General features: G+C 33.4%; 2 protein-coding genes across 2 annotated transcripts; both read right to left on the bottom strand.

Annotated features, from left to right (window-relative positions):
- Positions 1 to 1894: 1894 nt before the first annotated feature.
- Positions 1895 to 5010, bottom strand: LOC132274564 (ubiquitin-fold modifier 1). Its single transcript, XM_059775877.1, has 4 exons — positions 4859 to 5010; positions 4656 to 4753; positions 3381 to 3413; positions 1895 to 2287 (listed from the first exon to the last, which is right to left on the bottom strand). Exons 1-4 carry the CDS (start codon positions 4936 to 4938, stop codon positions 2220 to 2222), a joined length of 279 nt encoding a protein of 92 aa, XP_059631860.1. The 5' UTR covers positions 4939 to 5010; the 3' UTR covers positions 1895 to 2219.
- Positions 5011 to 9124: 4114 nt separating this feature from the next.
- Positions 9125 to 12965, bottom strand: LOC132274563 (auxin transporter-like protein 3). The gene is made up of 8 exons (XM_059775876.1): positions 12666 to 12965; positions 12333 to 12518; positions 11720 to 11832; positions 11448 to 11631; positions 11234 to 11331; positions 10451 to 10658; positions 10068 to 10325; positions 9125 to 9535 (listed from the first exon to the last, which is right to left on the bottom strand). The coding sequence occupies exons 1-8, from the start codon at positions 12819 to 12821 to the stop codon at positions 9341 to 9343; spliced, it is 1398 nt and encodes a 465-aa protein (XP_059631859.1). The 5' UTR covers positions 12822 to 12965; the 3' UTR covers positions 9125 to 9340.
- Positions 12966 to 16013: the final 3048 nt, after the last annotated feature.

Raw genomic sequence — 16013 nt, 5'->3', positions numbered from 1 at the left:
TACCTCAATTCAAGTCTAACCATAATTAAATTTGGATTGAGATTTTTCAACCCAGACCCAACCCTATTTGTAAAAATAATTGTCCAAGGCTCACGAAAAATCGAGCGGACTCAGGGTGTGTTCTAGTTGCTCAACCCAAGTTGCACCCCTAATTTACGACATCATGTATTTAAAATGCGTTTTTTTTCATTTGTGTTTTTCATTATACTTCTTAAAATTCTTTAGTGTTTTTTTCTCTTCGATGTGCCCCGAGTTTAAATCCTCACCGGCATAGGTGGTCACAAATTAAGCTATTAATTCTGAAATATTATTATTATTATTATTATTAGACAGAAAGCTCTCAATTACGTGATTCAGTTTAAACCAAAAGAGTGGAGCCATAAGAGTTTAAAAAGAGATTACAAAAAAACTCGAACATCAATTTTGATTAAATTAGATAAGTAGGTGATTCAGACTGATCCAATAATTTGTATTCTTAGTAATTTACTAGTAATTTGTTTATCAGTCTTATATTTCTCCGTAATTTAAATTTTGATTTGCATTAGCAGCATGTATATAATGCTAAAAATTAAGAAAAATAGAAAACAAAAATTGTTGACTTCTCATCGTTTAATTAAGGAGATTGCTACCATATAGACGAAAAAGGTTATTAAAGAGACACCATATACCCTGCCTAAACGTATCTAATGGATGAGTTTGGCTATCATACTTGTATATCACTATCATTAATCTACACAAAAAGCCAATCTCTCTCTCTCTCTCTCTCACTCTCAATATATATATATATATAACCATCTGGAGAACAGGAGGTCTGAGTAAGGGGGACCTTCTCAATAAATAGACATCCATAATTATCTCTACAAATCTAAGCAGCCAGTTCTGGGCCTAGCACGTGGTGGGCTCCATTTTAACTCGGAAAGATCTGAAGTGGTTGATGAATTTTTACTTTCATATCCCATTTATTCCATTCTCTAGCTTACTTTTTTACTATTGCTAATCTGACTAATCTGTCCCTGTGGTAAGGTTCTGGCAATGAAGGGTGGAGGGAATTGGTTGTGGAGGGACAAGAATTGGTCAATTTCACAAGCCTTTTTGAAGGTTATACAGATGTAAGTAAATGCATTTGTCCCATATTCTTCTTCCAAACCCACTCAGTTTGGATTGAGAAACCCACCCAGTTTCGATCGTGAAGTCCATGACAGATCTCCAACTTAATTAAAGTAGATACATGATATGAGTTGAGCAAAAACGGTAAAATTATATCATTAGTAAAAATTTAAGTAAGAACGTGTGCAAAACGTGAGAGCAGAAGCGTGTTCGAAACGTGAAAGTGACACTAGTTAAAAATAATTGTGTAACTTAAATCAGAACTACTTGTGTTGCATTGGAATACGAATCAGAAATTAAAAAAAAAAAATTTAGTCTTTCAGGGTGTCGGAAATGGTTTAATGGTTTTAGGTCATTCACTAGTGGAAACATGATGAATCTACAATTTTTTTTTCTCTCTTTTCTTCTCTCTCTATCAATCTTGAAAGCTTGAGCTAGGGCTTTGAACGTTTCAAAATCCAAAACCACTCAGACAAAGACAATTTAGTATTTAGAACAAGTGACTGTAGAAGTTATAAAACTGCGTCATTGTGTCAGATCATTTGATAGAGTACAATTCAGGCATGTCAATCAAAACACAGGCATAACTAATGTGCTGACCACCACGTGTACCTGACCACTGATATTTCGGAGTCAGTAGGCCAATCTCCTAGCAGAGATGCAAGGACTAACAAGCTAATGAAATGATGTGGGGACATTCTCTTGGCCACCTTCATAACAAAATTTATGCCAATCAAGATGATCCTTCATCACATCATAGGGACCATGGGGTACCAAAAACAGAATGTCATAAACAGTGGCTTAATAGGATGTTAAAACTTTAATATAAATTGGTAGTGTTATTGGCAATCATAACGCAACACTATCATATCCATATGTGCTAGGGGATTGAAATTTCAGTCAATTTTCAAAACACTACTCTTCATTACATAAAGAAAATGGATATCTTTGGAATCCAAATATTGTAAACATTATTGCTTTCAGTTTTCATGCGAGTCTAAAATGTAGATTAGAGCGTCATTGGACAAATTGCCAAACCGATGGAGTTGATAGAACTCAGAAATGCTGAAGGATGTGATAGACTAGTGTCTTCACTGCATCTAAGATAATATCTAAGAAGCTCCAACTCTGTCACGAGGAATCAAGCGCAGTTCTGACCCATGTTTAAGGAAGACATTGCCTGAGAAAGCCATTAACAAATTGAGGAAATACATTGTCAATAGCTATACCAAATTATGTTTCTCAATATCAATCATCAATGGTATAATTTCATTGTCAGGAAAAAAAAATCAGTGCTATAATTATCACAATAATATTATCCCAGCTTCTTGAAGCTGCATCACCATTCTATGTTTAAAACTGCACGTTGGTTATTCTAAAATGACAAATATTATTTGAATGCAGCGATATTAGTCTATGCAATTATAGAACTTGACAGGTACAACATAAGAGGGGGAAAATGTAAAGGTTGTAAACATGGAACTAAACAAAACAGGAAAAGGTCTGAGCTAGAGTGAACGCAATAAATTCTAGTACAGATAAAACAAAATAACGAATTCAAAGTTATGCCAAATCAGGTTAGAATATGAATCTGCGGACAAGATGCTTATTTTCCTTCTTTTCTTTTTTATTTTGATGAACTTTATTAAGCTCAAAAGGGGGCAAATCTAATGTATACAAGAAGTATGCCAAGGTGCCCAACAACATCTATGTGTGTGTGTGTGTGTGTGTCCAAGGAGAGTTTAGATCAAAACAGCTCAACAAACATGATTCAGCAGTCTCAACCTCAAATTTTAATAATTAATAGACACTAAAAGATCATAAAAAACATAAGAAAACCCCAACTGCCTTTATGTAGGAGGATTATAAATTTTCAGCTCAACCCCTTGTCTGGGCCACCCAACCCACCCGAGCTCACCCCTACTTTGAACTAATACAACTGGACCACGATTGCCATGTACGAGGATTTCCTAATCACCAACTGTATCAGAACCCATCAAAGATGATATCTGAATGAACCAACGACAGCAGGCTGGGCAGCATTGAACCGTATAACTTTGTAATGGAATCACTAAATAATAGCACATAAGATATAAGGATATGCAGCAAGTAAGCAATTTTCAAAAGCAGCCACCTTACTTTGAATGAATTTAAGAAAAAAATGTGATCAATGTTGCAATCAATACTCAGAAGTTCTTTAACAAAAATAATAAAGATTCAAAAACACCAAACCACACAGGTAAACAATAATAAGAAAGTAAGAGCTCGCGTACCTGCACTTTGCTGAGGATTGATTCCAACACCATCTGCAGCGAGAAAAAAATAATGAATTTAACACAACAAATAATACTGGGGGGATTACAGAAGACCTAGACTGACATTTAAATCTTAAACAGTTAATGGAACTGTTACAGTAAGTATCCATGACAACTCTAGGTACCAAAAACATATCACTAAACAAGTACAAAAGCGTAAATATAGAGTCAATAAAACAACAGAGGACCAAGGTACTTTTGAAATAATTTTACCGTAGAATTTCAAATGCAAAACATTGACAGTTGAGAAAGACTTTCAACAACAAAATATTTCCTCTTCACATATTCATACTTCAATGTCAAATCTGTAATACCTCTTTCAATTCAGCAGAGGGTTGTAACCAACGTACGGAAGATAATAAGGCAACAGTGGCTGAAGGGTTGGTTCAGTGGCCAAGATAGTAAGCTAGGAACGAGTTTAAAAATTATAACATTTCATTCAAAATGTTAGGTATTAAAAACTTGGAAAAATGTTAACGGAACTGTATGATGCAAAAGTATTTCTTAAATTTCATACCCTGCCTAACATGGTGCACAAAATGAAAAACTTTCCAGGGAGTTTTCTACTATTTTTGTGAAGCCGGGCATGCAAAATTGCCCTAATTGGTTTTAGATCCCTTTCCCTGCACAAAGCCATATAAATGTTAAAAACCACCTCAATGTACTACAACTTCTCATAATTTTATTCCATTCCTCTCATGATTTATTCATTGAATTATTGAATTAATTCGGAGGTATTGTGCAATACCCTGTGGGGTAATCATACATGAATTCTCAACTCATGGGGGCTTTGCTTTGTTTCATTCATTCACACCTTATATAATTCATCAATAAAACTAGTTGTCATGACTAATTAAAATTCATATTGATTTTCATTCAGCTCGCTCCAATGAACTATTTGGAATTGTAACAGTCAATTTTTTGTATTTTAGACATTCCAAACTCGAATGATTGTCACAATAACAAAATCAACCCACCCAAATTTAGCTTAACACAAATAATCAACACATTCCGAATAAACCTGTCTAAGAACAACATCAAATTACAAGTTCACAAAAAGATTGTCACAATACCAAAATCAACCCACCCAAATTTAGCTTTATACAAATAATCAACAACACATACCGAATCATCAAATTACAAGTTCACAACAAATCCCAACAACATCCAGACGTTCAAACAACATATTGCATGCATATAATTTGTGTATAAGAGAGAGAGGAATGTGGGTACCGTTGGTGATGATGGCGCTGGTTTGGGGAGGGACTTTGAATTCTTCGGCAGCGAATTTGAGAACAGCGGTGAATGGGGCTGCTTCTGGGACGCTAAACCTGAAAACATAATTAAAAAAAAAATTAGGGTCAAATTAATTGAAGAGTTGAGCAGATTTAAAAAAAAAAAAGAAGAAGAAGTGAGAGGAGATTGAATTTACGAACACTTTAAAGGGAAGCTTCGGATCGGAGGTGAGAGTGACCTTGAACGACACCTTTCCACCGTCGGCACCACCACTCGCCATTTTCTTTCGCTTTTGGGTTTCCGTCTTCTAAATTGCAAGGATATATATATATATAATACCCACATGAACAATATTCGACTCCACCTTTACATTTGACGTGTTACAATAATGTGATCACACATGTCTCTTATATTTTTAGAATATAAAAATTAATATAGGAGTAAATTACTCTTGTAAAAGAAATTTTTTTCAGTCAACTTAAATATCAACAAAATTGCAAATTAGGCAAATCCTATTTGAAAGTAAATAAATCTAAAAATTTGAATTTGTTTGACTTGTAATTTTGAAAATAATTTTTGAAAATTTAGAAAACATAAAACTGTTCTCAGATAATAATCTTTTATAATTATTCGAAAGCAGATATTTTTATAACTGAATTTTTATAAAATAATTTCATAAAAATTGAATGAAGTAAAAATTGAATGAGAACAAAAAACGGTTTCAATTGTTACAAATTAAGTATGCTCTAGAATTTTCTTAAATTACCTTTTAATTTTCCCAACATTTAAAAACGATGCATGTACAACTTCAAATTTTTAAAAGAGTAGATATACATGTCTCCTAAAAATTAGATTATTTGCAACGGACATTTCAAGAACTGTAATTAAGATGAAAATGTTATTATGTATATAAACAGTAAACATTTACACAGAAATTTTATATAGTTCAAAATTATATAGCTCTGGTTAATGACACATAAATAAAAATATTAATAAAATTGACATACTTATCTGCGTTGACGGATATCATATGCTTTGAAACATAGGCTTCAAATTTCAATGGAGAATATAGTCCCCCCTTCCTTTTTTTGGAGTTCAATATGGTGCATGATGGGCCTTTTAGGTGGGCTAGCTTTTGGTTGTCAAGTCCATGGGAATATCATATGAAGTGAAGCCCAATACAAATCCATTAACGTGGTGACTTGTTCTTTTGTGTTCTATTTCTTTGCATCTCTGTTATGGACTCTGGAGGTTGAAATGAGAGCATTTTTGCTTCTCTCCAGCTGAAATTAAAATTACTTTGTAACTAGTGATTTGGCAAATCATTCGTATGTGTGTGAGAGAGAGAAAGAGAGACTGGTGAAGAATTCAAGAACTTAACTGCTAGAAAATATTGATACACTAATTTGTCCATTAATTACATACATGTAATCACAAATATTACTAAACATGTCACCAATATCAACCGAGCTTTACAAGCAACCAATATCAAATACTTACTCAGCTTCTCAAAAAGAGGTTAAGAGTTCGAGTACTATCTTCATGATAAAAGTTAGTATTACATTGGTTATCATAGTATCAAGTCTTGAAATTAAACAAAAAATATTTTAATTTATGTAAACTATATACATATTTTTAATTCTAATTTCAAGACATGAATTTAAAGAAAGTAGCATATATATATATATATATATTTCTAATGTTGTGAACATGGATACCACCAAATGGACAATAGCCTAGTTGGTACAAACCCACCTCTCCAAAAGAAAGGTCCGAAGTTTGAGCTTTTGTGGAAGTGTGTGAGTCTCTTGGAGGCATAGTCGTGTGAATTTGCTTAACCTAAAAATAATAATAATAAAAAAAATAAATAAATCCCCAAAAAATCTCCAGGCAAAGTATATCCCAGCTGTTGTTGTCTTTTCCCGGTGACTTTGAAGATGTAGTTAAGAAGAGTCCAAGCACATGATGACACACATAGTCTCACATCACATGACTTTATGTCAGTCATGCATGAGATGATCATGGTCATGTGTTTGTGACAACAGGGTCCCACACCCATGTGCCTTATCCACACTGTTAAAAATGTGTACCATCCTGATCAAGATTTGATTCTCTGGTTCACAAACGTGCACCATACAAAAAAGTTATATCCATGGTCTGCGCCTCTTGGGATAAATCCATTCAACCATGTTAACTTCATTTTATCATGATTTAAACACCATCTAGTTCAATTTAACCCCTAAATTAATCTACTTCTCATAAGAGCTTTGAAATTAAATTTTTTTTTCCCGTTAGCAAAATAACTGATTTGAACTTTATACCTTTCATTTTGAAAAGGGATAGAAAATTAAGAAGAAAGTTGTCTCGGTTACTTTTGTGTTTATAGAGAATTCGGAATGAATCATCATCCCCAATTGAGAAAAGAGTATGGGTTAGGGAGCAAATGTGATGCTCCTTGGTTAGATGTCTAAGATATTGAGGAATACTAGGTATGTTTGGCGGCACCATTTTGGAGATTTGAAATTAGTAACTGAATGCTCTAAATCCAAATCTTGTATTTGGATACCACAAACTGACCTGGTTTTGGGACTACACTACAATTCCGAACACTTCAAATCAGCGATTTCAATACCACAGAACCACGGATCTGTAATCACAAAACCAACCCAATCCTTAGGTTAAATGCCTTGATCAATGAAATTGTTTTCTTAGAGATCATATATTTGTGCAGTAGTGGTACAATTTGATGAAAATCGAATTGGACAACCATATGCATTATTGCATTGTGTGTGTGTATATATGTTGGAGTAGGTGATGTTTTCATGTTCTTCATTTCCTAAGAAAGATGGTAATGTGGGTGAGAGCCACCAAAGGCTGGTCAAAATGCATGCATATGTCTGCATCCTAAAAATCTCATTATATTTGCCCTTGTCTCTTCCTCTTGGAAGTTCAAAGGCTGGTCAAAAGCATTTTCTTTTGTAAAAAAGCTATCATCAATCCACTACACTGATGGATAAGTTGTGATGTGAGTACTCTCAATCCAACGATTACACGTTTAAATTTAAGATGAGAGCGCACTCTTTCTAGCATAATCGCGACTGTATTTTTGTCTAATTTTATATATATTGAATGTAAAACTATTCAATTGAAGTGTTACTGTTTCATTCCTTGTTGATTTTCAATGTCTTTTAGGTTAGGTTTGGAAAGAGACTTTTACTTTTGTGCAGCATATGCTTTAAGAAATGTAGTGGGCATCAAGACCGATTGCTTCCATAACTTTCTCTCTGATCATGTTGTGACCATATTTCTTTTCAGTTTGGTGAGTTACTTTAGCTACAAAAGTGAGAGGATGATAATGGGCCCACCAAGTCCACAGGCTCTACCCCTGCCCTTTGCACCAAACATGGGGTCCACTAAATAACAAACCCTAATCCATCTGTTGGCGGCCCACTTCTTGAGTTGCAGCCCTGAGCCTATGATGTCTTTCCTCCCAACAGTAATCATGATTATTCCTTGTATTAAGATATATGGGCTTGGCCCAACAATATTCATCTGATCCCACAACCTCCTCTCTCTCTCTCTCTCACACACACACAATAATGGGTGATAGATAAGATAACTAACCGTTCATGTTCTGTTCATGACATACTTCAGTCAATTACCAAGTGATTGGAGTCCACCAACCAATTTAATAGGCCATTGTTTGTTATTTTCTAGACCCCACCAACCAATTTAATTGGCCATTGTTTGTTATTTTTCTAGACATGTATGAACTGAACAAATCAGGTTAGGCAAACATTCAATAATGTGATAAGTATACAAGTATTTCAAAACAAATTAGGCAACTGAAGCTAACAGCTTACAATTGTTTGGTAGCACCTCTAATCTAGATTCTCAAATTTCAAAAAAAGCAGCTCCTTTCACATGTCTAGAGTATTGAATCAACCCCACTTCCCACCACCCAACAAACACACACACAAAAGATACACACACACACACACACATATAGAGAGAGAGAGAGAGAACACATGGTGTGCTGGGGATAATTTTGGTGCTAAATGATAAGAACTTAACATGAAAAAAGTTGCTCAAAGTTGCCCCAATAAGACCATAGGGTCCATGGACCATCGAGCTCCTGGCTTTGTGCTTTTGGACCATTAATCTAAGTTCTCCAACTCCCCTAATCATGACTAGATAAGTTGTCACAATCATGGTTTTGGATGGTGCAATCAATTAAGATATATATATATATATATATATATATATATATAAAATCAAAAAATAAGAGCCAAATTACTTTGGATGTCTGAATATATGTATGTAATGTGGACCATAATCCATGATTGTTAATGGACACTGCTGCTGATGGAACAAGATATATAGTCTGGTTAGTATAGACAAGAAAGATGCTAATAATAAAGCTCTTGATTCTTGTTATATATAGAAATGATATTGCTCAAATCATATAAATTAAAATCCCACAAAAACAAAGGGAGTTTCATTTCTTGAAAATTGATTCACACAGCTTTAATTTCAAGAGCTCTTGCACAAAAAAAAAAAAGAAAAAAAAAAAAAGAAGAAGAAGAAAAAAGAAAAGACTGAAAAAAGCCAATCTGTTTACAAGTACACTTCCATATGTATCTCAATATCTTAATTTCTTGTTTGTAATAATAGGGAATCTTTCAAGCTTTGTGAGGAGGGCACTGATAGCACTTGGTGAAGATGCCAAATGTATCAATCTGGTTGATGAAGTTGAGCATGCTTGCCCATCCTCCGAACGCGAATCCTACAATCAAAACCCATACTACCACAAATATGTTCATGGAGTACATCCCAGCCCAACCTCCCAAGAATGATGGTGGTCTATCTATTGCATTCTGTGAAGAAAAACATATGAAATCACAAATCAGCATCAAGTTGTTTAAAGAATAATAAGTAATAAGGCTTATAGTGCATGTGTGGCATTGTATGTAATCTGAAAAAAAAAAAAAAAAAAAATTAGTGCACTAGTTGCTTGATAAAACCTCATGATCTTGAATATATCTTAGGCATTGATCAGAAAATCAAAAGTTTATTAGATAGTTTAGTAAAGGTAATTTGGACACTTAAAAGTTGTTTCAGGTAAACTTAGTGCACTAATTGCTTCCAAAATGATCACTGGATCAAAAAAGCCAGTAAAAGTAACTTAACAAAGCCTCAACTGCCATATGTTATCATATATGTATATACTTTCCCATCTAGTGCTATATGTTCGATTAAATCATTGTCATTCATTTCTCTGTTTCTCCTAAAACTTTCTAAAACTTGTAATCATTGTTTCAAGTTCTTAAAGGACTTATTCTTAAGCTATGAGACAATCACCAAACAGCCTATAATTTGAGCCATAATGAAGAATTTTAGATGTTTAACCTCTCGAGCTGATGCAGAAGCAAAAGTAACCATATGCGCTAACGCGGGAATTATGTAGACAGTGAAGCTGACAAGAAGAGATCCCACAGTGGAGTTGATTGGGCCGAAGAAAGGGAAGATAATCGCGAGGAACCAGATTGGAATCACCACTGGAAGCCTTGCCACAGCGCGCTTGCACAAGCTCTTTGTTTCGTGCACTCCAATGAATTTCTCCCACACAAAGTACAGAGGAGTGCATGCAAATCCAAATGTTATGAACTGCACAGAACACCAAAATGTTACCAACTAATTTAATTAAGCTCTAAAAATTCTTAAGTTTCATTAAAAAAATTGTCACATAGTTGAATATAATTTGTATGAGCCATTGTAAACGGAAATGTGACCTGATGAATGAGCATCAGAACAACAGCAGTGTCTCTGAATCCAGTCTTGGGGAGCAAAGATAGGGCATTGGAATGGTTCAGCAGCATATCCCCAAAGGCCCAATAAACCGCGCTAGCGGATGGTAGGGTTAGGGTTAGCACATAGAGAGTGGCTGTCAAGTATATTAGCTTGAACTTCTGTGGCTTCCACATTGCATGCATTATCTCCCTATAATACAAATCCCCACATAACAAAACTTCATAAATTATTTAAGTCACAAATGAATAATCAAATAAATATAGATGGAGCTGTATCTATATCAAATTGTTTTCTTGATCTTCCTTATCTTTTTCAAGCAACCATTTCAGAGACGGTTTTTTTTTTTTTTTTTTTTTTTTTTTTTTTTTTTTTTTCTTGGATTTTTCTATGGTTGTACTTTGCACTATTGTACTTTTTTTTTTTTTAATTGAATAATTATTTTGATCCTATATGTAGTTATGTACAACCAGATAGAGCAAAATGATGCAAGATTATTGGAGTACTGCATTGTGAAGGACAAAAACAAACACAGTTTCTTTTATCTTCCTTTCCTTTCAAAAAGTTGGCCATCAGTTTTCGAGGAAACATGTTCCCATTCCTAAAAAGGGGGTTTCCATTAATAATGCATCCATGTAACATGTCTGCACTCAGACATGCAAAAAAGTGTCCACACTGTATATATTTATATATATGTGTGTGTGTGTGTGTGTGTGTGTGTGTGTGTGTCTAGATATCAAATTGCTCAGTAAAAATAATATGCTTACACTGTCACAGCATGTCCACCAAAGGTGTAAAGAATGTTTGTAGCCCCAGTAAAGTAGAGGACCATTTTGGTTGGACCTGAGTGCTTCACTCCCTCAACCTTGAGATGCCAAAATCATCCAATTAATTATAATATTTATAAAGGAAATCAAGCCAAAACTACACTTTAGTGCTGTAATATTATTATTTTGTGAAATTAGATAGAAAATTCTTTACCTGTCCATGGATGAGGGAAGCAATGGTTAGGTACCATGCAGTATAAGATGTCATTATGAGGCCTAAAAATGACCAAATTCTGTAGTTATGGAATGATGGGATGAAGACAGTTGTGGCGCAACATGCTCCGAAGATGTATGTCCAAGTTCTCTTGTCAAGATTGTCATTTATATAGTAGATGTTACTGCAGAATCAATGGAAATTAGCAGTAATTTAACAAATTTATCGAACTAGCTAGTAGAAAAGATTAGTATATGTGATAAATTAATTACCTTGCACAAGCAATTAGCTGAATTACAGATCCAAATAGAAGAAATGTGCAGTTGAAGAAGAGGCCAATGTTTCTCCAGTGTTTTCCCAGTAGCCCATCAAGGACTTCAAACCACTACAAACAACCAAGTATATATAAATATATATGGATATATATGAATATACAGAGAGAGAGAGAAAAAAACAAGAACCAATAATTTCCTAATACATGTTTGGTTGTCAAGAAGATGGTGGACAATCATATATTCCTTGGCAAGAAAACCTAGTATGATATATGGTCTCTTTTATATATATATATATTTGTATTCAATTTTCATTTACCCAAAAATAATAATAATAATTATAAGAAAAAATCTTTATACTCCTCTTGCTCACTTGTCTAACTTCTCTAGCTCACATCTAAACTAGCTAGAATTATCTTTCTCTTTTACCCAACAAATCCAATTTTCAGTAAATTGAAGATTTAGAGAAATGAATTACTTCAAGGCCAAAATGTTGATAGGGGAGGCCAAACAAATTGAAGCAAAATAAAACGTTTCAATTAATTATCAGATCTTTGGAAATTTAAAGTACTAAATCAATTAATGAACAATGAAAGTATATATATATATATACCTGAATTACATGGTTTCTAAAATCAACTTTCTCTCTCTCCTTTCTAGTTCTGTACTCCACATAAAGTACACTAATAAGGTAAGCAGTCCAACTTCCCATCAAACCATAGAAGAGTTGAAAAAGAATCCCAGATAACATCCCAAGTTGTGAGAATGAGTAAGGCAGTGTGAGTAGCACTTGTGCCACCTACAACATGTCATAGAAAATAAGAAAAAATTCATATATATATATATACACATAAAACCCATTATTTTCCAATTATATGAAATTATGAAAAAACACGAGTAATAACAATTATATGAAATTATGTTAATGTGATGAGCAATTCAGTGCCTGGTTTGAAGCACAGCTAAACCATGCATCATAGACCGAGCCACCATGCCAAAAAAGAGTTGATAGTTTGCTCTTTGTGGACTTGGAATCGCCTTCTTCTCTTTCCATTTCGACATAGTTTCCGGCAACAATGGTCTCGACTTTCTCGGAAGCCATAGTTGTGGATGGTGGTGGTAGTGAGGAAGCTAGCTATGGTGGGGCATGTAGAAGAAGATGAGTTTATGAATGGATAGAGCTAAGTGTTGTGTGTGTTTTTTGGTTCTGCCTATCCATGTTGCTTCTCTTCTCTTCCTTTTAAATTGTTTTGAGCAATGATTGAGTCACCAATGGAGGACCTAGCTAGGTGAGCCCTTTTGGGAAAATTATTGTGTGCTCCAAAGGTACCCAAGGTATAATACCCCGACCAATGAATGCTAACTATTTGTATTTCCCTTGATAGTAGAAAATAATTAATACCAATTATTGGTCAATACCAATTTAGTTTACTCCGAGGCAATCTCAAGGTGAACCAATTATGACATCTCTTCCGTACTTATAGAAAGAAAAATACTTTCACATTTTCTTGAAATAGTTTGAGAGAAGAAAAAATTTTACTTAATTTTAATTTTGAGTAATTTGCATTCACGTATTCACGTGTGCAATAAACACAGTTAGATAGTACAACTTAGGGAGAATGTGATTCAATTATCTCCAAATTTACAAATTTGAACAACAATACTCCCAACCTAACACACACACACAGTAAATATACATATAGACTTCACCACCACCACCACTACACTAATGCTAGCACCACCAAACCACTAAACCAAAGCTTGTGATTGAATTGTGATTTCCCGACAATGGCGACGTTTAGTAGAAGCTCCAACGAAGGCTATCATCAGACCATGCAAACAACATTGACGGCTAGAGAAATTCTCGATGACTACGAAATATTGTTAAAGCTTCGACAAGAAGAAGAACAGATTTCACGATCCTAGGCTAGATTTTTCTGACAACATGATGGAGAGACACCAACGTGATGGAGATAGTCCTAATTTGGGGGTGCTTGTGGACGGTGGTGGTAGTGGTGGTGAAGTTTCACTTTTCTTTTATTTATTTTTCGTTGAGGGTCATTTTAGTCAATTAAAAGACTTATAAATGTTAGGGTAAAGTGCAAAAAAACCCCTTTAGACTATTGTTCTTTTGCAAATAACTCCCTGAACTAAAAACGCCTCCTTGAACTATTATTTTGTTACAATTAAAGATAAATTCATCGCAAAAGACTATTTTACCCTTTCTCAGTAAATTTTTTATTAAATTATTTTTATTATTTTTCTCTTATCTAAATATTAATTATACTATTTACCTTAATTTTATTTTTAATATCAATTTATCATAAAAATGAAAAAATAAAAGGATTTGTACATACCATTTTTTAAAATGATTAACTTATTGTTAAAATTTTATTATTTATAATAAAACTTATTATACATAGTTTAAAAATTTTTACCGTAGAAAATATCTTCTTTTTCATAAACATATATTGATGAAAAATCAACAAATTACTTAAATAAAAAATACCTTCTTTTTCATATAATATATTCATGAAAAATTAAGAAATTTATTAAATTATTTTAAAATTTTCTACTTAAAATATTTATTTAAACAATTAATTTATAAAATTAAAGGTAAATTTAATACAGAATATGTTATCAAATTAGTATCAATTTTTTTCATAATTTATTTCAATAAAAAAAATAGATTAAATGTAATTCAATAAGAAATGGCATTGTGATCATTTAATGAAATATAGTTTAGGTATTGGGGCATTTTGCAACAAAATGTGATAGTTCAGGGGGTATTATGCACAAAATATAGTTCAGGGAGTTTATTTGCAAATTTAAACATAGTTCAGGGGCATTTTTTTTTTTTTTTTTTTTTTTGCACTTTACTTTATATGTTAATATTATAATTTAATTATATAAATGGGTCAATTCAGAAGTTAAAGAGTAATTATGTACACTTATCATGGTTGGGACTGTTGTAATTGTTCAAGTTTACAAACCTAAGGGCGATTGGATCATACTCTTTTTAAGTTGCATCCACTTGTCTTTATCGTAAACCTGAGGGGGGTGGGTACAAATTACCCTTTAACTTTATAAGGGTATTCTCAAAAACAGATTCAGTAAAAACAGGGTGGGCTTGTAGATCAAAGGATTAGAGCACGCGGCTACCAACCGCGGTGCCAAGGGTTCGAATCCCTCACCGCCCACAATAGAACCAAAATATATAATAATATATAATAGTGGTTATTATTCATAATGTAGAATTAATTATTGAAGCTATTAGAACCACTTACTTGGATAAGTAGAATTCTAATAAGTGGGGCTGACACGGTTTTTGGTGCAATTACTACCATAGTTTGATCCAAAAAGGCGTATTCTCAAATAAACAATCCAATAATCAATAATACTCTTCAACTAAATTCCATGAATTTAAGCCCATTTTTATGTTTATCAGTCTGATAGGATAGCTGTCTAATTTATTTAGATTCTTGTCGGAGATCCGTTCAAATTGAGATAAGTTCTAATCCTTATTTTTTATTTTATTTTTGACGATGGTGCCATATTGGGTAGTGTTCTACTGCCCTATTTAGTAAGTAGTTATAACATTAACAGTTTCATTATCCATTAATAGCATATTGGAGTTCGTTTTTCTAAACTTTTGAATTCAAAGTCGTGCATTTCCAATTCTTATCAAGCTTCAGCTTTATCATTAAACATCCGAAATGAAATGATGAAGTACTGCAAAACAATGTCAAAAGTTTTATTTGTATTATAACATCATATGTTGTTGTATATTAGTTAATTAGGAGTTATTTTAGGGTGCAACGGTTAAAAAAACTTTAACCAAAAAATAATCACTTTGTATAAAATCATGACATAATTCATTTTCTTTTTATCTTTCTCTCCATGTAAGATTGGTAATGCAATTTTTAGTTGAAGTTAACTCTCTTCTTATCAGTAGTAAATATATGTAGGTTGTGTTCGGCTGCATAGGATTCGAGCTTTCGAATTGAAATTGGTGGAATTAGAGAAAATTCAACACACAAAATTGAACTAAAAATTTCTTCAATTCCATCATTTTAATTTTAAAACTCCAATTTCATGTCACCGAACATAACCTTAATCTAAATGAAGGCAAATTTGATTTCGAGTAAACACCTTAGATTTTAAAAGTTAGTCACAACTTCAATCTACCCTTCCAATTTTGTGAGATGAGGAGGTGCCAAAAGTCCCTCCAAAGGTGACAAAGTATTCCTCCTTTACCAACTCTTTTTTGTGGGCCTGGAAGGGGTATGGGCCT

This window comes from Cornus florida, unplaced genomic scaffold (assembly GCF_030987335.1).
Source record: "Cornus florida cultivar Cherokee Brave unplaced genomic scaffold, ASM3098733v1 CherokeeBrave_3.0.0_Hap2_Chr09, whole genome shotgun sequence".
Taxonomy (NCBI): Eukaryota; Viridiplantae; Streptophyta; class Magnoliopsida; order Cornales; family Cornaceae; genus Cornus; species Cornus florida.
Note: the sequence above shows the minus strand (reverse complement) of the source record. Positions and strands in the feature narration are given on the sequence as shown.

Coding starts and splice junctions, on each gene's coding strand:
- LOC132274564 (XM_059775877.1), bottom strand. CDS start 4,938: ATGGCGAGTGGTGGTGCCGACGGTGGAAAGGTGTCGTTCAAGGTCACT. Junction 3,414..4,655: donor CAGCGCCATCATCACCAACG/GTACCCACATTC, acceptor TTCTCGCTGCAG/ATGGTGTTGGAATCAATCCT. Junction 2,288..3,380: donor CAATCCTCAGCAAAGTGCAG/GTACGCGAGCTC, acceptor TGGCTTTCTCAG/GCAATGTCTTCCTTAAACAT.
- LOC132274563 (XM_059775876.1), bottom strand. CDS start 12,821: ATGGCTTCCGAGAAAGTCGAGACCATTGTTGCCGGAAACTATGTCGAA. Junction 11,833..12,332: donor TTAGAAACCATGTAATTCAG/GTATATATATAT, acceptor GGTTGTTTGTAG/TGGTTTGAAGTCCTTGATGG. Junction 11,632..11,719: donor CAGCTAATTGCTTGTGCAAG/GTAATTAATTTA, acceptor TTGATTCTGCAG/TAACATCTACTATATAAATG.